The sequence below is a fragment of the Neoarius graeffei genome, chromosome 4, assembly GCF_027579695.1.
Source record: "Neoarius graeffei isolate fNeoGra1 chromosome 4, fNeoGra1.pri, whole genome shotgun sequence".
Classification (NCBI taxonomy): domain Eukaryota; kingdom Metazoa; phylum Chordata; class Actinopteri; order Siluriformes; family Ariidae; genus Neoarius; species Neoarius graeffei.
In genome coordinates, this window is record NC_083572.1 from 88,771,339 (window position 1) to 88,798,106 (window position 26,768).

The 26,768-nt window shown below is 42.4% G+C and overlaps 1 protein-coding gene across 3 annotated transcripts in view; it reads right to left on the reverse strand.

The window, feature by feature from the left end:
* zc3h3 (zinc finger CCCH-type containing 3) overlaps window positions 1-26,768 on the reverse strand; it is a 233,612-nt gene that overhangs the window by 197,242 nt on the left and 9,602 nt on the right. For 2 of the 3 annotated variants that reach the window (XM_060919963.1, XM_060919962.1), the window contains exons 2-3: window positions 24,646-26,032; window positions 19,422-19,645 (exon numbers count right to left, since the gene is read on the reverse strand). In XM_060919963.1, the coding sequence (XP_060775946.1) occupies window positions 19,422-19,645; window positions 24,646-26,032 (1,611 nt within the window). The remainder of the gene's footprint in view (window positions 1-19,421; window positions 19,646-24,645; window positions 26,033-26,768) is intronic. The other variant, XM_060919964.1, reaches the window with a different exon arrangement.

The following is a 26,768-nucleotide window of genomic DNA, read 5'->3' on the forward strand; positions in this document are numbered from 1 at the left end:
GAAATCCTGTCGTTCTCCCGCCACCCATTCCTCCACCAAACTAGAACAGCCTGAAACAGGAGAACCACAGCATTTTTTTTCACCAAAACCGGCTCACAGGGCATTCATTCATACTAGAGACCACCGCACAATTAATGAAAAAACGATGCCATGGGACCTTTAAATATCGGAATACATTTTTGAGAGCTATTTTGTCACTGCTATAGCAAGTTCTGAGTGTTTGAAATATGCTCTGTAATATATCAGTCCATATGTCAAAGCGATGGCCGTAAACAAGATTCGTTGAGACCTGTGCGAGACATCGTAGGACGGAAGTAAAACGTACAGCGGAAATCAAAGTGGCCGACATCTGCCAACGTTGTCAAAAGACGCGCGCGCCCTCTTTCGAATGCTGACGTAATCAAGCCGGAAGTTTTGTTTGTTTTGATAGCTAGAGATGAAAGTGGAGCAAAGAAAAAAATCCTGAACTTTTGAAAGTCAAACTAAGATGGGGGGCTCGGGGAGCAACGTCCCCCGAAAAAAATTTTAATAACGTAACACGCAAAACCCTGCATTCTAGTGCATTTAAGTACTTATTTTCACTAAAGCAAGTTATAACTTTTTAGCCTTTTTCTTTCATGTACATTAATGATTAACATCAAAAATATCAAATTTAATTCCCCTAGTTAATGAGTAATTTTCAGGAGTGCATTGGTCTAAATTCAGAATTTTCAGATGCTGTCACATCTTATGCGCAATACTGCATACATGTTTAGAAAATAATAATTCAACTGATATTAAATAGTTCACACTTTCATGAAATTGAATTGATTCAATATCAAAACAGTCTTAGTAATCATATATATATTTGAACTTGCTATTTACCTTTCCTTCTATGCTACGGATATCCGCCGACCTGTCAACTTGTTTGTACACTACCGTTCAAAAGTTTGGGGTCACTTTGAAATGTCCTTATTTTTGAAAGAAAAGCACTGTTCTTTTCAATGAAGATCACTTTAAACTAATCAGAAATCCACTCTATACATTGCTAATGTGGTAAATGACTATTCTAGCTGCAAATGTCTGGTTTTTGGTGCAATATAGGTATACACAATAGGTGTATAGAGGCCCATTTCCAGCAACTCTCACTCCAGTGTTCTAATGGTACAATGTGTTTGCTCATTGCCTCAGAAGGCTAATGGATGATTAGAAAACCCTTGTACAATCATGTTAGCACAGCTGAAAACAGTTGAGCTCTTTAGAGAAGCTATAAAACTGACCTTCCTTTGAGCAGATTGAGTTTCTGGAGCATCACATTTGTGGGGTCGATTAAATGCTCAAAATGGCCAGAAAAATGTCTTGACTATATTTTCTATTCATTTTACAACTTCTCATCTCATTATCTCTAGCCGCTTTATCCTGTTCTACAGGGTCGCAGGCAAGCTGAAGCCTATCCCAGCTGACTACGGGCGAAAGGCGGGGTACACCCTGGACAAGTCGCCAGGTCATCACAGGGCTGACACATAGACACAGACAACCATTCACACCCACATTCACACCTACGGTCAATTTAGAGTCACCAGTTAACCTAACCTGCATGTCTTTGGACTGTGGGGGAAACCGGAGCACCCAGAGGAAACCCATGCGGACACGGGGAGAACATGCAAACTCCGCACAGAAAGGCCCTCGCCGGCCACGGGGCTCGAACCCGGACCTTCTTGCTGTGAGGCGACAGCACTAACCGCTACACCACCGTGCCGCCCACCATTTTACAACTTATGGTGGTAAATAAAAGTGTTACTTTTCATGGAAAACACAAAATTGTCTGGGTGACCCCAAACTTTTGAACGGTAGTGTACGTTATTATTGCTGAATCGGTAAACACATTTCAATAGAGAAGGCTCTTCAATTGTCTCGCTCAATAGAAAGGTACACAAAAGAAAGACCGCATTTTCTAAAGCACGATATCGCGATAAAATCTCGTTCACATGACGAGGTATGTATATAAGCATATAAGGTCTCGTACACACCAGCAAGCACTGCGAGACTACAAAAATGGCAGCGCCCTGTCGCCGAACATAAACAAGCCGCGCGATCGCAAAACCGAATTTCTATGAAACGGAATGCGAAAAATCCGAAAAATACATTTCTCCATTCGGAAAACTGGAGATTTTCAAGAGTTTTGTCAAATATCCGGATTTCCGGGTAAATCCGGAAGACTTTCATCTATAGACAGCAGTCAGGAAAGTTTGAAAAAAGTAGGCAGTAATCGTCATTTAAACTCGTTTTTGTGCAATATTTCATTTGGAAAACAGTTTTCAAAATGGCGGCACTGACACCTGGCTGACACTTCACATTTCGAAGTCTCGCACAAGTCTCGTGAAGATCGTGCGGATAAGCGACGTCTGCCGTGGACCAAACTAACTAAATTCAACACGGCTAAAAACCGAATAGGCCGATAAGTTTAATATTTAATTGCAATTAGTTGCCAATACGAGTCACGATATAAGGCTACTAAAACCGAAAACGTAATTGAATAACACGTTAATTAAGAAATAAAGCAAGTTTAAAAATGACTTCAGTTCTCCTTTAATGGAAAACTATCCAGTATCAGTATGTTCTAGTGAAAACCCTGGTTACTTCTGACCATGCAGACGTAATAATCGAAAACAACCCCTAAGCTACGTTAATATAACCCTGATTCCAAAAAAGTTGGGACAAAGTACAAATTGTAAACAAAAATGGAATGTAATAATTTACAAATCTCAAAAACTGATATTGTATTCACAATAGAACATAGACAACATATCAAATGTCGAAAGTGAGACATTTTGAAATTTCATGCCAAATATTGGCTCATTTGAAATTTCATGACAGCAACACATCTCAAAAAAGTTGGGACAGGGGCAATAAGAGGCTGGAAAAGTTAAAGGTACAAAAAAGGAACAGCTGGAGGACCAAATTGCAACTCATTAGGTCAATTGGCAATAGGTCATTAACATGACTGGGTATAAAAAGAGCATTTTGGACTGGCAGATGGGAAGAGGATCACCAATCCCCCTAATTCTGCGCCGACAAATAGTGGAGCAATATCAGAAAGGAGTTTGACAGTGTAAAATTGCAAAGAGTTTGAACATATCATCATCTACAGTGCATAATATCATCAAAAGATTCAGAGAATCTGGAAGAATCTCTTTGCGTAAGGGTCAAGGCCGGAAAACCATACTGGGTGCCCGTGATCTTGGGGCCCTTAGACGGCACTGCATCACATACAGGCATGCTTCTGTATTGGAAATCACAAAATGGGCTCAGGAATATTTCCAGAGAACATTATCTGTGAACACAATTCACCGTGCCATCCGCCGTTGCCAGCTAAAACTCTATAGTTCAAAGAAGCAGCCGTATCTAAACACGATCCAGAAGCGCAGACGTCTTCTCTGGGCCAAGGCTCATTTAAAATGGACTGTGGCAAAGTGGAAAACTGTTCTGTGGTCAGACGAATCAAAATTTGAAGTTCTTTATGGAAATCAGGGACGCCGTGTCATTCGGACTAAAGAGGAGAAGGACGACCCAAGTTGTCATCAGCGCTCAGTTCAGAAGCCTGCATCTCTGATGGTATGGGGTTGCATTAGTGCGTGTGGCATGGGCAGCTTACACATCTGGAAAGACACCATCAATGCTGAAAGGTATATCCAGGTTCTAGAGCAACATATGCTCCCATCCAGACGACGTCTCTTTCAGGGAAGACCTTGCATTTTCCAACATGACAATGCCAAACCACATACTGCATCAATTACAGCATCATGGCTGCGTAGAAGAAGGGTCTGGGTACTGAACTGGCCAGCCTGCAGTCCAGATCTTTCACCCATAGAAAACATTTGGCGCATCATAAAACGGAAGATACGACAAAAAAGGCCTAAGACAGTTGAGCAACTAGAATCCTACATTAGACAAGAATGGGTTAACATTCCTATCCCTAAACTTGAGCAACTTGTCTCCTCAGTCCCCAGACGTTTACAGACTGTTGTAAAGAGAAAAGGGGATGTCTCACAGTGGTAAACATGGCCTTGTCCCAACTTTGAGATGTGTTGTTGTCATGAAATTTAAAATCACCTAATTTTTCTCTTTAAATGATACATTTTCTCAGTTTAAACATTTGATATGTCATCTATGTTCAATTCTGAATAAAATATGGAATTTTGAAACTTCCACATCATTGCATTCCGTTTTTATTTACAATTTGTACTTTGTCCCAACTTTTTTGGAATTGGGGTTGTATATCAATAAATGAAACATGCAGTTTGAAACACAAATCAAATCAGTCTTAAAAGGTAGACCTAATACACTACAGATAGAGGAAATGTCCTGCATGCAGAGAAGAAGAAAAAAAACAAAAAAACAAAAAACAAGATCTCTCCTCCATGTCCTCCAACATTTATATTCTATACATTACCCACAGTCCTCGTCAGCAGCACTGTACTATAAACATAAGTGGCAATAATTTACGTAAGCTCCAAATCCACTCACCTGCATGCTAACTTAAATATATCGTAAACATGTTTTTTTCCACTCCTTATGGCTTATTACACTACCTATGCACAGTTTTGCTTATGTGTGGACATCAGGGTGCGAATGTGCACTCTGCATGTGTGATCTAACGGTTAAAGAGTAGTAAAAGACAGTGAGAAAAAGGCTTTTAGACAGCGCAGCACTGATTTATGGGTAAATAAATGAGTACATCAACGGCTGTGCTGCAACAGGAGAGGGCTGGGGGGTGGTGGTGGTGGGGTTTAACACGATTCTGTGAGATACTGAGTGTGTTTGATAGGAGCAGTGCATGAGCTGGTCAACATTTATGCGCTGGGTGTGTGTATGAGTGCTTGTGAGGCCACAGATGCGCACAGAGATTTACGCACAGAGAACCCTATTGACAGTAGAAAAAGTAATAAAACTCTGACCGGACATGACCTGCCCATGTGTGTGAGAGAAAGAAGGGTCAGTGGGGGTTCTTCTAAATATATCATCCCAAATAAAGCCATTACAACAGTCCCTTAGGATAAATCTGAACATGCGAGAAAGGATGTCTGTAAAAATAAACACGTATACACGAGGCGTGCAACGATAAATCGTGATACGATCCGAATCAATGAAGTAAAAAAACGAATCGCGATTATTTATTTGTTTTAAGCTGTCATTATGGGGTGTTCACACGGCACATATTTGCATCGATACTGCACCGATGTATTTTGTTGCGATACATCTTACACCGGTGTAAATTTTGTGGAGCGTTCACACGTCACAAACCTGCTTACTAGAGAGAAGCGTGTTAGCACCGGTGCAGCCCCACTTGCGTTCACACGGCGGTTTTTGCGATCGTGCTATACGATAGTAATAATGCGGAAATGAAATATGCGCATGCGTGAAAATGTACTTCATTTTCCCGGTTGTCATGGCATCACCAAGCGCCGGGAAAACAACGTGGATGAAGACACCAGTGTTGCCAGATACTGCTGACGTTTTCCAGCCCAAAATATGTTCAAATCCGCCAAAATGCACTTAAAACCGCCCAATCTGGCAACACTGGAAGACACGCAGTTCTGTTGTTGTTGATATTCGCCATTTTGGAAGCGCAAAATACCAGGATGCAAATTATGCAATGCCCGTATGTAATCAACTCTCCTCACGCGTAGCGAGTCTACCCCTGTAGCGTTCAGACGTCCCATTTTATATCGGTGCTGCCCCGCAAACTAGCATTTACTCCGGAGTAAATTTCTTAAACCACCTCCCGAGCAGGGTTAGATTTGCACCGGTTTAAGTAGTTTTCAGGGGCTACACCGGTATAACTTTGTACCGTGTGAACGCTCTACCGGGGCAGCCCCGGTGCTACACCGGAGTAAAAATTGCCGTGTGAACACCCCTTATGTTGCTTAGACAGCAGAAGGTGCAATAACGTCAAATAGCGGGAATACACATTCCTTCACCCTAGGCGGAAGGAACACAGCTCTTATGCCTTGAAAAAACCCACAAACAGATCTAAAATGCGAAAGAGCTGTTGCGTGATTGATTGTACCAACAGATTTAACAAGGAATCAGAGCTCTCTTTTTACAGACTGCTGAAAGCTAAAGAAAAGAGAAGCACATGGAGGTAGTATAAAAGTTCCTAAAATTTTATTAAGAAAAGGCCTATTTGCTATTAACGCTTTTCAGAATATTCTAGTTACTAGGCTGTTATATTTTACCCCAACCTTTACAAATGTGTATAAATAATTCCTGTTGGTTATTATTAGCTCATCCGGCCGACAGGTGATGAGTTTATCCCGTCATGTGTTGTCTGTCCAGCGTCATCCACATTTCACGAAAATCGTTTCTTCTCTCTCAATTCTTCACATATTTTTATTCTTTTTGGCATGAAGGTAGGGGTACCTAGGGTGCATATAACTTCGACTCAGATTTGCTTCATGACAATTATTAATGAAGTTATGGACTAATTAAGCCTTAATGAGCAGTTCAACAAAAATCGCTTCTTCTCAGTCAATTCCTCGCCATTTGGGATTCTTTCAGGCAAATAGGTCGGTATTACTAGGGCGGATATAGCTTCTGTATATAGCTTGTATATAGTGTATATAGCTTGCAACATTTATTGCGCATGGTGGCCCACTTTAGATCATTCCTTCTGGACTAGACTTGGCTGGCGTGAAAAATGGATCCATCCAGCATCCAGTCACTAAAAGAGGTCATTGTTGAAGAATGGAAAAAGATTGATGTTGCAAAATGTCGCCAACTTGTTCATTCCATGCCTAGAAGACTTGGTGCTGTCATTAAAAATCATGGAGGCCATACAAAGCACTAGATGTAGTAGTTTTTGTTGTGGGGTGTACTCATTTTTGCACCACCCTAATTTGAGTAAAACTGAAAAAATGTGTAATCTAAGTTATATTATTAACCTTACTTTCACGTTATAAGTTAAACAGATGCTATATTAAACTTTGTCTTGTCAACATTTTGGAAATTGTTTGTGTTCATTGAGATATTGTTTAAAATGTTACTTTTCAAAGGGGGTGGACTCATTTACGCTCAGCACTGTGTGTTAAAAAAAAAAGCTAATGGTAAGTATTGGTAAATAAATTTGATATTGATTTATGTTTGATTTTTTCAGGGCTTGTCTTGTTCTTCTGTTGCAGAAATAAATGCTTTTAAAAATAAATGTATTTTTAAAAAACATGTACTTTTGTCTAAATAACTCAATCATACCCCTAGAAAACATATCAGTACTGCCTTGAACCGTGTACTTGAAAACTTGCCGAAATACCACAAAATTTTAGGCCAAAAGGAAATTCGGGCGGGGGGGACAAAAATTTGAGGCCATGTGCCCTGCAGGGCAAAAAGTGTCAAAAGTTAATTTTGAGGCCTGATACCAAGTGCTTTCCTATTTACTCTATACTGTACGCACCATTAATAGTTTATTAGGTACATCTCCTATACAGGGGACTTCTGAAGGTGATCACATTTTTCCACTTCGTAAAAATAAGGGTGTATTTTTACATTGTGACACTTTGTGGAAATCCGAGATTCACATCGTGGAAATCAGAATCCTGTTAATCGATCATTCATGTCACGCAGGTGCACTGTTTGGACAGCAGAGATGTGCACTTGTGAAGTCTGATAGCTCCAGATTGCTCCAACCAACACAGATTATACATTATACAGCTGCATGGCCATGTTATAACTTAAAAAGAGCTCTTCAGAAGCTTTCATAAAATACCAAAAGCTGTAGAAACCGGCCATTTTAACCCCTTTGGAGCTCTAGTTGTTGATCAGTTTCAAAGTCCCAGAGACTTTAGTCAATCAAAATTCGGAGGAGAATTTGAACATTTTATTTATTTATTTATAATTATGAACTGGTCAAGCTGTAGGACATTTTGTTTATAATATTATATTAAAACTGTCTACATTGCAAAAATTTGGTTTATTTAGTTTTATACAGAAAAAAAAATCACATTGTTCTGCACTGTTTATGATTCAGAACTAAAAAAAGAAGTATTTTTTTGTCATTACTTTTTCTTCGTTCGAATGTTGTTGAAAATATTCTGCAAATCAAACCAAAATCATGAAGACAGTATTGTGAATGGAGTGTATTGTTCAAAGAGCTACGGAGACAAAGCTTTTATGGTTTGTGTCCCAAGACGTTGAAATTCAATTCCAATGAACATCCGCACTGCGGAGAGTTTAAACAACTTTAAATCCCTGCTTAAAACATTTCTGTTTGTAAAATACTGTTGATTCGAGTTTCTTTTCTAAGTTTGTAAGAGTGCTGAGACTTCGTATGGTGCTCCTAAAGTCATTATTATTATTATTATTATTATTCTGCCCTTAGTCACACATCCAAGGCCCAGGTTCTTAATCACTGATGTTTTATTGCGCCGACGGACATAAAAACACCGTCAAATTAGACAAGATAAATATAAAGCATACAACAAATCAACCATACATTCAAACACACAAAACAATCTTAGACGTTATTAAAATAATAACCAAACAAAAACATAATATACCACTTAAGCCTGCCTGTGGACTAAGAGAGGACTGTACAGCTTGCAGTTCCTTAGCGAGTCTAAGGGTGTATTCAGACCAGGATAGTTCGATAGTTCACTTGCTTTGGTCCGAACCAAATGTTTTTTTAATTTTTTCATTTTGGTGCGGTTCGCTTTCACACTGTACATTTTAGTAAGCGGACCAAAATCTGTCAACAAAGCCACGCGCCCTGAGGTCGTTCAGCTATTGGTCAGAGACGACACGCGCACAAAGCGTCAAGTTCAAAAGTAGTCATGGAGGCTTTCCATGCTGTTATTCTTTTTAATGTCATCAAAGCTATATGTTTTTTCCAGTTTTTACTGTTTTCACAATTGTGCGATTACTATGCTGTTGTACAAGTAATTTATCAACGACGACTTCAAAGGGCAAGGCGGCTACGGAGGATAGCGCTGATGAGCGCACATCATGTTGTGACAGTTCTGGCTCTTCACGCAATAGATGAATTTCTTTTTTGCATCGCTAGTACCGCCACTTTTTGAAAGAATGTCCCTGATTTTAATGTAGGTCTGACGGAGTTTCTTCACTTTTAGCCAACATTGTTCTGGGGAGCGCGTGAACCCCTTCTCCTTCATTTTCTCACTGAATACAGCAAACACGTCGGCATTTTTGTGTGTTCTCTCCAAAAGCTCAGATATGTGGACATCTGCCCATATATCCACAAGGGTACGCGTTTCTTCCTCGGCCCACATTTGCCCCCTACTCATTTCTTGTACTCGCCTACCACTGGTGACTGAACGACCCTTGACAACCGAAACAGTGTTTGCACTTTGCGGTGGAGTGTCAAGACTCTGTTTCCCATAATGCTCGACAAACGACGGAAGCTCCCGAGGTACAAAAAAGCAAAACTGTTGGATTAGGTCCGGTCTGCTTTCACACCTCCAAAAGATCCGCACCAGGGTTCCTTTGGTCCGGACCGAGTCCGACCTTGCAGCTCGGTCCGCTTGTTTGGTCCGGACCAGAGTTCGGTGGTTTGTATTCAGACCAACCCAAAAGGTCCGGACCAAGGGAAATTTGGTTCGTTTGGTCCGGACCAAACAACGTAGGTGTGAATACGCCCTAAGAGAGGATTTTACAGCTTGTAGTTCTTGATGGTAAACTTAAAAAAAAGGATATTACAGCTTGTAGCTTCTTAAACAAGTAGCATAACTTGACAAACGCTTGAACTCACGCAGACATCCAATCTTTCATCCCAAAGAATTGACAGGAAGTGACACATCGCATGCATAAAGGGAATATATTTCAGAATATACCCAAACGTTAAAAAATAAAATCACTATATTTAAATAAATTACATCATACAGGCTCGACATAAACTTTTAAACCCATTTGCCCCTGGGGGGTAAGTGGGGTTAAATTTCCACTTTCCCCCTATTTTGCGAGTACTACTTTTTTTTTTTTTTAGGAAAACCATAGAACGGTTGTGAATTGCAACATAAAATGAAGATCACACATTGAGTTGAAGTTTGGTTATTGATTAAGTTTATTACTAAGTTTGATTATTGGTTACTTTTTACTTTTACTTGTAATGGACAATAACAATTTTGTCCAAAATAGTTTTTCCTGCCTTAGTCGATTTATTCCCATTTCACATGCATGCACCGGTTGTAAATTTAAGTGTGTTTGTGTAGAACTCTCTCAGGTTCATTACTCGATAATGTAGAAATCATAAAATAGAAATCTATAACAAAAGTTTGTATGAAGCAAACAATAGGGTGCCAAGACTTTTGAACAGTACTGTGTTTGAGAATATTTATATATCTTTTTTTTTTTTTATATCATCCACCTCTAGGTTTAAAGAAAAAATTATAATAAACCCGCGCTGCGTCATGACAGACAGGATAATGTTTTAGTTTAAAATTATTGTTTCGATTGTAGGTTGTGGGTGTTTTATACAGACCTGGCAACCTGTAACTGAATCAGTGCAGCCGGTCAGTCATGACACAGCGCGGGTATTTTTTTATTTATTTTTTTTAAACATAGAGGTGGATGATGATTAAAAAAAAAAAAAGATATACAAATATTTTGCACAGGACTGTGTTCCTCTGATAACAGAAACAAAGCTCCAGCTCTCTGTGCTCTTGATCTGTTCTGTTCTTTCAGGATTTATCGCGCAGGTCGCTCTTGGTTGAGTTTTTTTTAGGCCGGAGTTATTTGAAACCAATCTGGGTTTTCTGTGTCGAATCAGGGAGCGGCTTCACCTTTAAGAAAATCAAACACTTTCATGAAGGAGCCGACTCGAATGCGAGCAGAAAAAAAAAAAAAACGAGATTCTTAAGCAAACTCTTCCATCCTCATTTCCGACTTTCTGTTTTTGCAAAATACATTTTAAATACGATCGTGAGTTTCTCTGGAGTTTTCAGGCTGAGCTCTTCTCGCTGTATTCTTTAACCGCTCATTTCCTCGTTGTTCTTGAAGCATTTCTTCTATTTGTTAGCATTTTTCTTGATAGCGGGGAGACGGTAATGCCTTTTATCTATTTCTCTGTTTGAACAAGTAAAAACGGCGCAAAAATTAACAATTTTAAAGACAGATTAAGCCTTGCTTGCATGAAAGACGGTGTCTGTCTGACCCCAGCTGTAATTATCACGTGATGCACGACGTCATTCACAAGGGGCCTATAAACAGTACGTGTACAACACTACAGCAGCGGGGGAATAGAAAATAACTCGCAAAGCGGTAAATGAAACCGAGACGAAGAAAACAGCCAAACATAATGGCGGATACGTAGTGAGGGACGCTTTTAGGAACTGAAATAAAAAGATCAAAAAGCCTAATTTTTGTGGTGCTAGTTCGTAATATACGCTCATTCCAACTTGCCCGGTCAGGCATGTCGGCGACATATCCCACTTGCCCGAATGCATGTTTCATTTTCCCCAGGCAATCGGGCAGTCCGTAATGTCGAGCCCGGTCATATTTTAATACAAAATTATAATAAATACCACAAATTGTCACGGTGGTGTAGTGGTTAGCGCTGTCGCCTCACAGCAAGAAGGTCCGGGTTCGAGCCTCGTGGCCGGCGAGGGCCTTTCTGTGTGGAGTTTGCATGTTCTCCCCGTGTCCGCGTGGGTTTCCTCCGGGTGCTCCGGTTTCCCCCACAGTCCAAAGACATGCAGGTTAGGTTAACTGGTGACTCTAAATTGACCGTAGGTGCGAATGTGAGTGTGAATGGTTGTCTGTGTCTATGTGTCAGCCCTGTGATGACCTGGCGACTTGTCCAGGGTGTACCCCGCCTTTCGCCCGTAGTCAGCTGGGATAGGCTCCAGCTTGCCTGCGATCCTGTAGAACAGGATAAAGCGGCTACAGATAATGAGATGAGATCACAAATTGTGCAATACTTAAATATATGAAATAAACTAGTCAAGATTTATTACCATAATTGTGCAAATTAGCTCAAGACACCACATAGTGGAGAAAGTATTGAAAAGCTTTGCGACTGCAAATACAATTATTATTATTATTATTATTATTATTATTATTATTATTATTATATTATCATCTCATCACCTCTAGCCGCTTTATCCTGTTCTAAGGGCGAAAGGTGGGGTTCACCCTGGACAAGTCGCCAGGTCATCACAGGACTGACACATACAGTGCGTTTACATGCACATCCAAATCGAGCTGCTGTCGGTAATCGAGCTAAGGGTCCCAGCAGGGGTGCCAGAGAAATCCAATCCTACATGCACACAAGGAAATCGAGCTATTGTGTGAGGTACATTGTGCACCCGAGCCACAGGTGGCGCTACACGCCCCATCGTGTTGGTACACTTCCGGTTGTCGTCATGAAGAAGAGCTATTCAAGAGTATAAACAAAGTTATCAGTTCCCGTGTTCGTTCGTTCTCCTTGTTCCTCCTGACCTCTTCTGCTGCTCGCTACTACTACTGTTGTCATGCCGACCGAGGCTTTGTGTTTCCCGCTTGTGGTCTCGTCACTCGTCACTTCCGGAAGGGGCAGTGCTGGAGTAAGTAGCTTGATTACGTAGCTCGATAGGGTTTACATGCACTAAGTAGCTCGGCTACAATCGCATAATCTAGGTTGCGTAGCTCGATTACAAGAAATCCAGTTCGGTTCGATTTCAGCCGAGCTAAGGTGTTTCCATGGCATTTAGAACTTCGATTTCAGTCGAGCTACGGCAGAAATTCGATTTTCTCTATGTGCATGTAAACGCACTGATGGACACAGACAACCATTCACACTCACATTCACACCTACGGTCAATTTAGAGTCACCAGTTAACCTAACCTGCATGTCTTTGGACTGTGGGGGAAACCGGAGCACCCGGAGGAAACCCACGCGGACACAGGGAGAACATGTAAACTCTGCACAGAAAGGCCCTCGTCGGCCACGGGGCTCGAACCCGGACCTTCTTGCTGTGAGGCGACAGCGCTAACCACTACACCACCGTGCCGCCATTATTATTATTATTATTATTATTACACCCCTACTTCAAAGTATTTGTTTCGATATGCAAGTCCATATTTAATTTCTGGAATTTTCTAATGATGTGCTAATTCAAAACACACACAAACAGGGGGATTGGATAGAAATCCCAAACGAGTGTATTCGTGAAGTGGCTGTCCGTAATCACCAGTGGCTCGGTCTCTGTAATACTCATCTCTAGTTGGCCCGAGTGACTGCAACATCACAGCCTTGACAAAGAATCAATACGTGTAGAAAAACGTCCGAAATAATTTGGACAATATGACAAAGTGCTAAAATGATCCAATACCACAAGAACCTTGAGAGAGGAGTGTTATGGTAGAAAATGACTGCATGAAGAACTAAGGGAAGATGGTGTGTGTGTGCGCGTGTGTGTGTGTGTGGGGGGGGGGGGGGGGGGCTACAACACGAGGATCGTCTCTTTACCCAGATGGCTTCCTTTGTGTGTGTATTGTCTATTCTGATAAATAGTCGGAGGGCAAACGTCTGTCGCTGAGCTCGAGGCCCCTTCATTTCTTCTCTCATTCCTCCCCTATGCTCATCTCCTCTCTATTACATTCTTCTGTCGTTTATTCACTTTATGGGATTATCGAGGCACTTCTCTCCCGCCTGCGATTCATTACACTCCTAACTGCTCACTTAGGTTTATGCCCCTTTAAATCCCCCTCCAGATAGCCAACCAGCCACGGTAAACAGGGACGCTGAGAGACAAGGAGGTGGAGGACTGGGGGAGAGAGAGAGAGAGAGAGAGAGAGAGAGAGAGAGAGAGAGAGAGTCATCAGAGAGAAAATTAAGAGATGTCACGCAGCGGTGATCGTGGCAGTGACGAGAAGTGGTTAGTCGCCATTTTTAACACGGCTGCCCCCTCTCTAGTCATTAGTAATTCAATTTGGTCTTTATTAGCCACGCTTATCTGCTGCGCAGAGTCCCTCTGGCTAGTCCATATGACTCCCCCTCACACCCTCTTTAGTCGTTCACACACTCTTTCACCCTCTCATTCACCTCGCACGAAGTTCAGCAATTAAAAAAAAAAAAGATGAAAGGAGCAAAGAGAAAGAACAGGACGTATTTGTAAACGGAAGATGAAACTGTGTTAATGGCGACGTGAACAGAGTTTGAGTGTGTAAAACGCACTCGAACAGACTGCAGGCGATTACGGCGAGACTTGCCTCGCCTCGCCTCACGCGCTATCTGCGAAAAGGAGGAGGAGGAGGAGGGAGCGGGCTGTAAAAACAGTGATTGCTTTCCATCACGTGGGGCCTATATTCTCCAGTTCGTTAAAACAATCCAATTTGCAAAAGGATAATTATGCATTAGCTCCTCTTTATCTACTGAGTGAGAGCACTGGCGGGGTTTGATAGCGGCGCTACATTCGGCGTGCCGTTGCTGCAAATTACCTGCTATCGGCACATGTACACCATCATGGCCGGAGTGGACAATTCATTCCCACAGATCTCACTCTCTCTCTCACTCTCTCTCTCTCTCTCTCACTCACACCTTATACTCCTGCTACAAAGCGAATGCTGACCTCTACTGGACATGCCCTGGCACAGGAAGTGAGAATGCCACCTATCCTCCAGAGCTCTTTCCTTTTTAAATAAGCCCAAAATAAATGCCCCCATCCCGTGACCTAATTTACATCCCACATTCAGACGCTGCCTTTGTGTCTCTCTGGTAGCGTACAGGATACAAACAGGGTTAATTAATTTCCCAGTGACTGTTTCGTGCTAATTGCTCATTATGCCAATTAGTCACAGAGGGTGTCAGGAACAGTCTCTCTGTTTGAGGGAAGTGTGTCCTGTTTACTGTTTACCAATACAATCCTCTCTAATGTGTCGAGCACAACAAACATCTGTCTGCCTTCTCAGCAGCAGCAACATTTACATCCTCGTGCCGGTATAAAGAGGCAGCGTCCTGAAAAACTGCAGCACTAAACGGCTGCGCGAGGCCGATGCTCTTCCTTCAGATAATCATTAAGTCAAAGTGCTCTAATGGGAATGTAACAATATAATAAGATTTCAAAAGAATACGTAAGCTTTTCCGTAAACTATCTATCGACTACATCTCTATCATATGAGTGACGTGCATGAGCATGGACAGGAATTTCTGTTTTAGGGAATCTGGAAGTGTGAAGATTCTACTTTCAGATCCCTCAGGCAGAGCGACTAAGGTCTGAGACTAGGGTTCAGGGAAGAATTAATGGGATGTTTTATGCATTTCAATATATAATATCGATGTACGGTAGTCACATGGGTCTGACCATACAAGCCTTCAGGATAGTGACCGTAACCAGAATGACTTTGGGAAGTTGGAAAAACGACATGATATTTAAATAATATTGACTGGCTTTTTTTCGTGGTCTATCAGATATATTCAATTCAGCTAGCATGATATTGAACAAATCGAAGATGAGTACAATATCATGCTAGCTGAATGGATTATATCTGATAGACCATGAAAAAAGCCAGCCAATATTATTATTATTATTACACATACAAACTCTCTTCATATCAGCATTCTCAAAGGCCAACGCTAGCTTACCCGCGACTCGGTGCTGCTAGTGCGGCAGTCCCGTTACCTTCCAGCCGGTGTAGCAGTAGTGTTAGCAAAAGCCAACGCTAGCTTACCCGCGACTCGGTGCTGCTAGTGCGGCAGTCCCGTTACCTTCCAGCCGGTGTAGCAGTAGTGTTAGCAAAAGCCAACGCTAGCTTACCCGCGACTCGGTGCTGCTAGTGCGGCAGTCCCGTTACCTTCCAGCCGGTGTAGCAGTAGTGTTAGCAAAAGCCAACGCTAGCTTACCCGCGACTCGGTGCTGCTAGTGCGGCAGTCCCGTTACCTTCCAGCCGGTGTAGCAGTAGTGTTAGCAAAAGCCAACGCTAGCTTACCCGCGACTCGGTGCTGCTAGTGCGGCAGTCCCGTTACCTTCCAGCCGGTGTAGCAGTAGTGTTAGCAAAAGCCAACGCTAGCTTACCCGCGACTCGGTGCTGCTAGTGCGGCAGTCCCGTTACCTTCCAGCCGGTGTAGGAGTAGTGTTAGCAAAAGCCAACGCTAGCTTACCCGCGACTCGGTGCTGCTAGTGCGGCAGTCCCGTTACCTTCCAGCCGGTGTAGCAGTAGTGTTAGCAAAAGCCAACGCTAGCTTACCCGCGACTCGGTGCTGCTAGTGCGGCAGTCCCGTTACCTTCCAGCCGGTGTAGCAGTAGTGTTAGCAAAAGCCAACGCTAGCTTACCCGCGACTCGGTGCTGCTAGTGCGGCAGTCCCATTACCTTCCAGCCGGTGTAGCAGTAGTGTTAGCAAAAGCCAACGCTAGCTTACCCGCGACTCGGTGCTGCTAGTGCGGCAGTCCCGTTACCTTCCAGCCGGTGTAGCAGTAGTGTTAGCAAAAGCCAACGCTAGCTTACCCGCGACTCGGTGCTGCTAGTGCGGCAGTCCCGTTACCTTCCAGCCGGTGTAGCAGTAGTGTTAGCAAAAGCCAACGCTAGCTTACCCGCGACTCGGTGCTGCTAGTGCGGCAGTCCCGTTACCTTCCAGCCGGTGTAGCAGTAGTGTTAGCAAAAGCCAACGCTAGCTTACCCGCGACTCGGTGCTGCTAGTGCGGCAGTCCCGTTACCTTCCAGCCGGTGTAGCAGTAGTGTTAGGAAAAGCCAACACTAGCTTACCCGCGACTCGGTGCTGCTAGTGCGGCAGTCCCGTTACCTTCCAGTTGGTGTAGCAGTAGTGTTAGCAAAAGCCAATGCTAGCTTATCCGCGACTCGGTGCTGTTAGCGTGGCAGTCCCATTACCTTCCAAGCCAGTGTAGCAGTAGTGTTAGCAAAAGCCAATGCTAGCTTACCCGCAACTCGGTGCTGCTAGTGCGGCAGTCCCATTACCTTCCAGTTGGTGTAGCAGTAGTGTTAGCAAAAGCCAACGCTAGCTCACCTGCAACTCGGTGCTGCTAGTGCAGCAGTCCAGTCACCTTCCAGTTGGTGTAGCAGTAGTGTTAGCAAAAGCCAACGCTAGCTCACCTGCAACTCGGTGCTGCTAGTGCAGCAGTCCAGTCACCTTCCAGTTGGTGTAGCAGTAGTATTAGCAAAAGCCAACACTAGCTCACCCGCAACTCGGTGCTGTTAGTGTGGCAGTCCCGTTACCTTCAAGCTGGTGTAGCAGTAGTGCTAGCAAAAGCCAACGCTAGCTCACCCGCGACTCGGTGCTGTTAGTGCGGCAGTCCCGTTACCTTCCAGCTAGTGCAGTGTTAGTGAAGGCCAATGCTAGCACAGTCAAACCAAATGTTGCTATTATTATTATTTTCCCTGTGTAATTTACTTAACCTCTTTTAAAATCAATAATAACAACTTCACACAACGGAGCGACCTGGCAGCCAAAATTCTCTCAAAATCTTCCGCTTTTAATGACGCAAACCTCGCGGCCATGTTTATTCACAAACTGTCACAGTCACTCGCTAGCACGGAAGTGTTACATCTCCGACGTGTCTCTTTTCCAGTTTTTCGATGTCCGTTGGTATGTTTTTCTCTTGTGAATATGCGTGAAGAATATCTAATGACGTTTTGGTAGCCTTTCAGGTGTTCAGAGTATCTTTAGATTCAGTTTTCAGTTTATTTATTTCACGCTTAATCCTAGGAGCAGCACTGGATTAGCCTCGTCTTCTCTCTTTCCCGGCCGACAAAGAAATGATTGTGCGTATGCGCAGCAGAAAAGTTTTGCCATTGGATCTTCGCATGAGCTCTGACGTGTGAGGTCGTGTTGGCGTAATACATGGAGGATAAGTGATATGATAATATTGCATGGCATCAATAAACCTGCTACAAGGGAATAGAATACGTGTTTTTATTCCATGGAAAAAGTGGCCTGTGTGTATAATAATATACTGCATTACAGGAAGCCATACTAGGGATTAAAACATTTCTGTAAGCCTGTGTGACAGTTCTCTGAATGCATGCTGCATCTAGCACTACGTTCAGACTGCAACCTGAAACGACCCATATCCGATTTGTTGTGAAATCCGATTTTTTTGTTAGGCCGTTCACATTACCAATTATATGAGACTTGTATGCGATCTCCAATATGAACGGAAAACGACCCAAAAGTGTCCCGCATGCGCAAATTGACACGTAATAAGCACATCTACGTAATACGTAAACAAAAAAAAAGCGCACTCTTCAAGTTTAATGATTTCTTTTTTTGTTTTTGTTTGTTTAATTATCTGGTTAGTGTTAAAGTGTGAGGTCTCGTGTGTGTTTTTGTTTCTGAACTGAAATGAAAACGTGTAGCCTGGTAACGAGGGTTGACTCCTAAATGTCTCTCTAATTTCTATATAAGTGCACTACATGTTACTAGGAAGTAATGGATTTTTAAACTCTATATAGTGCACTCGAGCTTCAGTAGGCAGTCATTTGGGATACGGCCGCTGTATTACCAAACTCTTAATTCAGGCTTAATAATTTGCACATATTTATTTCGTCATATTAATAAACTTTTTCTACATTTTTATAAATATTTATTTAGATTGTTTATTGCCAGCTGAATTCTGCAACTTCTCTCAGTGCTGGCTCAAGGTGCAGAAACACCAGTGCAGTTTGCTATGGAGATGAGGCGAGACCTGGCGATGTGGTTTTTGTGGCAGCGGCGGCGGAACTCTCACAATAATCTGATTAATGTGGGCAGCAGACTAATGAGACCGAAGGTGTCAAATTACTGGAAATTTCCAGAACAATCTTATAATCTTGTAATACAGGATGGTTTAAGTTATAAATCAGTTATAGAAACTGTTTTATTTAATCAGGCTAACAGATCAACATCCAGGTCCCTACCAAATCCACCATTAGCTTGATCAATTCTATAAAAGTCTATTTAAATTCTGAAAACGGTACAAATGTTGTTGTTTTCCACCAAAGAGGCGGGATTAGCCAACGCAGAATAGTGACGTTTGTCTCTTGTTGATGACGTGTAGGTCGCATGAATGCGACCTGTCCGGTCAGACTGCAGTCGCATGTGAAAATATCGGCTATGCATCGGATTTAGGACCACATATCCAAGCCGCCTGGGTCGCATGTGAAAAAATCGGATCTGTGTCGTTCAGATTGTCAATAACAAATCGGATACAGGTCGCATATGGGCAAAAAAAATCGGATATGGGTCGTTTCAGGGTGCAGTCTGAATGTAGTCTAGGTTTTAGGAAAGGTTTTAGACGAGGCTCTTATTATTCCATCTACGTTAGGTCCAGAGTAAAACTAAAGAAACAAACTTCAACGAATCGATGTGTCTATATTTAGAGATATCTGTATACATTTCATTTCGCATAAGCTGTAAAGCAGACCATTAGCTTATAAGGCAGTAATCATGAACAAGAAGAGACATTCAGCCTCATGTCCCAGTTTTACAGAATGCAGCCCCCTGCTGCTTATTTAAATCTTACCGTGAACATCCATAGCCATACCTGTTCTTGAGCTCCATGGAGCAGCGACGAAGCTGGATGGAGAGAGGCACCGGAGTTTATGACGACCCAATGAGACGAGCACTCTGGACTGGCCTCGTCTGGCACCGCTGGGGCTCTTAACAGGAATGTGTGTCCTCCTGCGCAATGAATACTGACTCCTGACTGTCACTACACCAACACTAGGTCTCCTCTCTGAAGCAGGACTACGAACAGAGAGACGTACAGAACCACTCAAAATTTTTTACACCCTGACTCATTCATAGGTTTTTCTGTATTTTGACTATTTTCTACATTGTAGAACAATACTAAAGACATCAAAACTCTGAAATAACACATGGAACATTTACAGAATTGTGTGGTAAACGGGAAAAAAAAAAAAAAGTGTTAAACAAGAATGCTCTGAGAGCACAATATCCCCTGCTGGCAACTAGGCCATAACTCTGGTAAAATGCGACTGAATTGAACAAAATTGCAATATGCGCAATACTGACATATAACAAAGAATCCTGTCAAGATTCGTGAAATTCCTCCAAAAATTGAGAGATGAGTTGATTTCAGAAGGTGAGTTGGGGACGGACGGACATCACCATGACATAAACCTCCTTCGGGCCTTTCGGCCAGCGGGGGATAAAATCTTTTTCAGGGATGAGAGTGGGTGCTGATGAAAAAAGCAGAAAATCTGTAATAAGGGGGGGCCTGTGGGACACCCCCCGGGAATTTTTTTTTCAAAATGAGACCTTACACACCCTATTTCCTGCAATCTGAGCTGTAGTTAATTAAAACACCTGCAGCCGGTTTCACTAAAGTAGTTTAGACTGGGCTATGGGTTAAGATTGGTCTTAAGTTTCTTTATAGACCAGTCTAATGCAAGTAAGACAGTTTCACAAAAGTTAAGACTAATTTTTTAAGTCTAATTTTAGGCTTAAAAAGTAAGACACCCTCCCCCCAGTCTAATATGGGTCTAAGGGCTATATCACCATGGTAATAACTGAAATAGTGTGTGAATCAGTGTGTGTGTGTTGTTATTATTATTATTATTATTATTATTATTATTATAGTGTTGTTCTTGTTATTGTGTTCTTGTTATTATTACTATTGTTGTTATTATTATTACTATTGTTACTATTATTACTGGACATACTTTCTTAAATGAATAAAATTTAATAAAAAAAAAAAAAAACAGTCAAGCCATAAGTGCCATCAATGTCAATAACTACAAGAAAGCTTGAAATGTTAAGGCAGTGAAGTGCAAGTATGTAATACACGAATTTAGGCTATTATAATCTAACTATAAAGTATTCAATAAAGAACAAACAGTGTAATGCCAGCTTATTCATTTTATTACTTATAAATAATATAAATATATATAAATAATATAAATATATAAATTCATTATGCATATAATTACATCACCACTCATCACTTATCTCTCTCTCTCTCTCTCATACACTCACACACACACACACACACACTACTACTACATCACTCCTCCATCTGCGCGAGTCTCTTCAATTTAAGTTGCAGTCGCTCCAAAAGGAAAGACTGCAACTTAAATTGAAGAGACTCGCGCAGATGGAGGAGTGATGTAGATAATAACGGCGACTCGCCTCCATAGATCTCTATCACCATTTCGGTGGTGACTTTTAGTTTCTTCGCTTTCCCTCCTCCCGTTGGGGGTCCCGTTTTCCGCTTGTATATTTCCTTTTTTGCCTCTGGCACCATATTTTTAAACCTCTTCTGCACAGCTGACATGTCTCGTACCGCAGCGGGGTTAACGCTGTTCACCGCATCGGTGATTTTTTTCCCACACCTCATGTTTCTTTTTGTTGGTACACTCCTCATTGAATTTCCCCAACAAAACCCCTTTGTAGGAATTAAGTTCTTCAAGAATGGCTAAATTGTCCGAGTGCGTGAACGGCACTGACCGGTTGCTGTCCGCCATTTTTTTTTTTTTTTGAAAAGAGTCTTAAATTACCAACAATCCTTTGCGGCATAGTATGACTTAAGATAGTCAGAGTCTTAACTGCTTTGTGCAACAGTTTTTGTTAGACGTCTATGCTAAGTCCGACTATACCCTCTGTCTAAGTTATAGTCGTAGTCTATCTTAGTGAAACCGGCTACTGATGCCTATTTTAATACTTATTGAAATAACACTATTATATAGAACAATATGTATCAAAATCAATATGTGTACTGCATTAATTTCTATTTTCTCGGCCGTGAAGGAAGGCGAAGATAAGGAATAATTTGTTCCAAGCTTCGACACATGATGCACAGATGAAGAAAAAGTTTGAGAAGAGTTTCAATAGGGATCATTTAGGGCCCGGTCCGACAACACCGATAACTATAACTATTCCTATAACTACAACTATGACGATACCTCTGCCTGAATTTAGTTCCAGTCTGGAGCAGTCACACCACAACTATAATATCGCTTGGTCCTGGGAAATAAATGCATGCAACTTCGGAATAGTCATGGAAGTTTTTTCCAAGTAGTAGCACATTATTCCGGGTCATACTGTACAGCTTGGACTCCAAAACAGCCCACGCACACACTCCGGTGGTTAATATAATCCAGAGAGGTCATGGATTACAGAAATATAATTTAAAAAAAAAAAGATACAAAATACGGAGTGGTTACAGATTTTAATACGGATGCATCACGGGTGCTAATAATTCACAGGCTGGTCACGGACGTTTCAGTATATTACAGATCGGTTACTGATTTCATACAGATGATGCATCATGGATAAAAAAAAAATTAAGAAGTCTAAAATGATTAAATCTTTGGACTGCCGAAGTTCATCGTTAAAATATCTTACCTGCATTTGTATGTTTACTTCATTAATTTACGACTGATATTTCATGGAAAAATCACATATCCGTGAATAAAAGATCCGTGCTTTGCATTATTTTCCGTGAATCTGTATTCCGCGACTTCATGATGCAACAAGGAGGTACAAAGACGCCTGGGGAAAAATAGTACGTGCTCAGACAATGTCACATGTAAACAATTACCTGATTGGTCAGATGTTTTATCGGATCATGTTTTTCCAGGCCTGGAAAAATGGCTCCAGAAGCAATCTCAGCGATACGGATAAACCCAGGCCTGGGCTATAGGTCGCGTTATCGGTCTGGTGTGAGCACCAAGCACATAAACTGCAGGGGGTCGATTTATTATAGTTATCGGCTGGGTGCGATTTGCTGGGGGGGGGATCATCCCCCCCTCTGGTTTTTATCTCTGCTGAAAAAAAAATCCTCGGGGACAACCCCGTCAATAAAACAAACAAACCAAAAAAAAAGTTGACATGACAGGCATGTTGTGACACAGTTTTCTGTGGTCTACATTGCACTCAAAATGACCCGAAGTGGCAGCTTTGATGTTCACGAACGTCCCCAGCAAATAGATACATTGTAATAACAATATCTTTGCGTTCTCAGAACCCAAAGGTATTGTTATTATCTAAATGTATCTATTTGCTGGGGACGTTCATGAACATCAAAGCTGCCACTTCAAGGTCATTTTGAAAGTGAGTGTGTGTGACAGCGCGCCTTTTGGCGGATGCCGCCTTTTTCACGGCCGATTTTTTTTTTGGGGGGGGCGTTGGAGTGTCTGATTATAATTTCAAAGTAAATTCTGCATTAAAATTACTAAATAAGCAAATCCGTTACAGTCCATGAAACAGGAAGTATAAGGATGAGAAAAAAAACAGTTTAAATCGGAAAGCTGCGCACAATGTGAACTGAGCCATCAGAGCAAACTGTTCATTTAGTATTCATGTATTTTAATGATTTTCGAGTCACTGTCCATTTAATCCGGAGGGAGAGAAACATCACAGCAACGCGACAAGCAATGCGAACTTTGTTGTGTTAGTGTTCGTGTATTTAGTCAGAGAGATAGGAAGATGAATTTACTATCTCTGGTTTAGTGTTCGTTTTCATTTAGTGTTATTCATTTGATATCATTGGATGTTACTGAGCTGTTAGCCTATTGTTACCTTAATTTTGTGACGTTTCATGATTAAAAAAAAAAAAATCCCCCCTTCTGGTTTTTTGACAAATCGCACCCTGGTTATCGGTATTGTGGGACCGGGCCTTAATACTGAATTTTTCCGCACAGAGAGCGAACAGGTAGTGGTCCCAAAACAAAAACGATGACCTGGATTCTGGGAAGGATAAAACCAGCCACTTTAAAGTGCATATCATGGGTAAATTCCGGAGTAAGATTAATGTAATTCTCCCATTTTATATTAAACTTTGGTCAAATATCTGTAACATTCTGCATTCTCTGCAATTTTTTTTACCTTGCGCAATACCACAAAAATTCAGTTGAAATTCATTTGAGGCGAATTGGTCCGCCTCTGAAAAAACTTGGCATTTGGATTTCCCAGCAAACATTGATTTTCATGACGTCGCGTGCGGGACGCCTCCCTCTGAATCCTACGTCAGCGCTGGTTTGTTTATGAGAAAACGACCTGGTGGTTTTCTGCAAATTTCTTCAACGTTATCACATAATTATTAAAATGGTTAACAGATGTATCGTAGGAGGGTGTAGCAACGCCAATCTTGATGGGATTAGTACTCATCGTTTCCCAAAAGACCGGACAATGAGAGAGAAATGGGAGCGCTTGGTCTACACAGGCTGTGCACTGAAACCATGCAAAGCTCGCGCAGCCTGCTGGCGCTTCCGCAGGTGACGTCACGAATCTGGCTCCTTTGGGATTTTTCCAGACGCGTTTTGTTATTTTATTTTTTTTCTGCTGTAGACAGATGGCCTTGTGCAAAATTACCCTTCTGGATGAGTGTGTAAAGGGACATTCTTTCATATTAAAAAAAAAAAAAACATGAAATTGGTCCAGAATATGCACTTTAATTAACCCTTTGGTGACCGACCCCTTGAAAATCGTTCCTCCAGGAACGATGACGTTTCAGTTGTCAAGACAACGGAAAAACTAAAATACAAGAGCATTTTGTTTTGTGCACAAGAGCATTGTGACGTATCTTTCTGTTTTTGTATTTTAGTTTTTCCGTTGTCCTGACAACTGAAACGTCATCGTTCCTGGAGGAACCATTTTCAAGGGGTCAGTCACCAAAGGGTTACAGTGATATTAACTTTTCGTCAGTTCTCCTAACACAATCAGGTGAAGGTATTCATTCGTATAAAAACTCGCAAGAGATAAAATTGATCACATGGACTTGTCACCTGTTGCTGCAACGCCTGATGATCTTGGTTCTGCTCCTCAGCTTGAATCCACTGCTGGACAGAAGAGAAGAAGGACTGTGTGGGACTCGAGACACCAAATCCTTTTTGTCCTCCTGCGCAGTCCATCGATACACCGAGCTCTTTCGAGAAGACTTCGGCGTGGACGAACGCACAACCGTAGCAGAGGTTGCTGCGACTGCCTTCCAGCTGTAGCGACTGCCGTGACTCGCATGAGAAGTCGAAGCACCTCCACTGACTTTAGCCCTCTTTGATAGGACAGCGGCAGTGGGGAGTTTCTTACCTTCGACTCCCTCCTTTACTGTTTTTCCAGGCACCTTAAGAGCTTTGGGTGAAAAGAGCTTGTATGGGAGGTTAGCTACGGGCGATTTGGCGGCTGCTGTAGGGGAACAGGAAGCCGACACCCAAGAGTACTTTGAGGTCCTTAGGGTGCTGGGGGATAAAGCGAGCTTGCGATGAAGCTTCTTGCTCGAAGTGTGGGTGTGCTTGGCCACCACTGGGGAAGCAGTAGACGCTGAAAGTGAGCTTGGTGAAAACTTAAGCATCTCGGATTCTTTTTGGCTGGTCTCAGTCGATTGGCTCTTCACCCAGGTGAACCGTGATTTCTTACGAGGAGACAAAGCCGGCTGAACCTCTGGAGCAGAACCTGCTTCAAGCCTGACTTTCGATGTCGGCGTTGAGGAAGTCAGAGGCGGCGAGTCGGTAGTAGGCATTATTACTACATTGCTTCTGAGGGACGATTTCCCTTGAGGCAGTACAGCCTGCTTTTTCTTAAAGGCACTGGACTCACCAGACAAAGGAACAAGTAAAGTAGCTGAACAACTTAGATCTGACATTGCACTTTGTCTCATCTTCACGTTAAGTCCACTCTGTTGTTCACGCTTTAACAAAGCCGACTCCGCTGGGTCTGCCATGGACTCGATATTAGTCCTTGTAGGTTTTAATATTTTCTTGCCCCCACCATCAGCTGGGACTTTGTTACTCCCTAGCGACGACTCCTTTCCCATGACGCTGCATGAAGGCACTGTCCTCGTTGTACTCATCCCCTTGTGTAAAACCTTACTGACGCCAGAAGAGAGAGAGCAAGCGTCAGATGCCGCACCTTGGACTTGTCCAGTGTTTTTTGGATTTGCCTCAGAGATCTGTGAGGATCTTCCTCCAGGAGCTCTGATGCTCTTGTTATTGAGCGAGTATTTTTTACTCCATTGGCTAGAAGAGTGAGGTGCATACAGCTGCGGCTGATGTGAATATGAGGGAACGTAATATGGGTTGTTGCTTCGACTTCTTCCCAGGCCATGTTTTGTAGAAAACCGCTGAGACGAACTTAACGGGACATCACCATGAGCTCTCTTGTGGTCCTTGATAAGATCTATAATGACAGAATATTAAGATGATATGATGACGGAGATCTGTGTGTGTTGGGGGATGCTTCACTTCACTGTGTTGTGTTAGCTAGCTGTTATCTGGTGGAGGCTGAACCCCAAATTTTTACCTCCACCCTATATATACCGGCGAGTGGCCTAGTGGTTGGCGTGTCCGCCTCTCGATCGGGAAATTGCGAGTTCTACTCACGGTCGGGTCATCCCAAAGACCATCATAAAAATGGTGCCTACTGCCATCTGGCAAGGCACGCTGCAATACAGATGCGAGTAGGGAATCAAACTCTCATGGTTACCAGAGGACTACCCCCCCCCACTGTAACCCTAGCTATGTAATATAGGCGAGAGGCCGAGGGCTACGGAAACGGAGATCGGCACCACCAAACGCGCCATGTACAGGGTTCTCCACGAGGGGTTTTAGAGGTGCGGGCCGCCCCCCTTTCTGTGATTCCCGCCCCCGTTTAATTTCTGCCGCCCCTTTACAAAAGGAAGAGACGTCCTTTTGTTTTCTTTGTGACAGATAGCCTTTCTCTGTTGGAGTACCGACAACGCCACAACACCCGAGTGTGAAACTCATTTACCAGCAATTAGTTTAGTCAGTCTGACGATTATAGTCTAAGAAAAGCGTTTCACACTTCGGCGTTTTTGACACATTGTTCTTGCGCCGGGAGATAACACGCCTTTATAATAACGTGTGAATCGACACCAAGTTCGAGATAACTGATT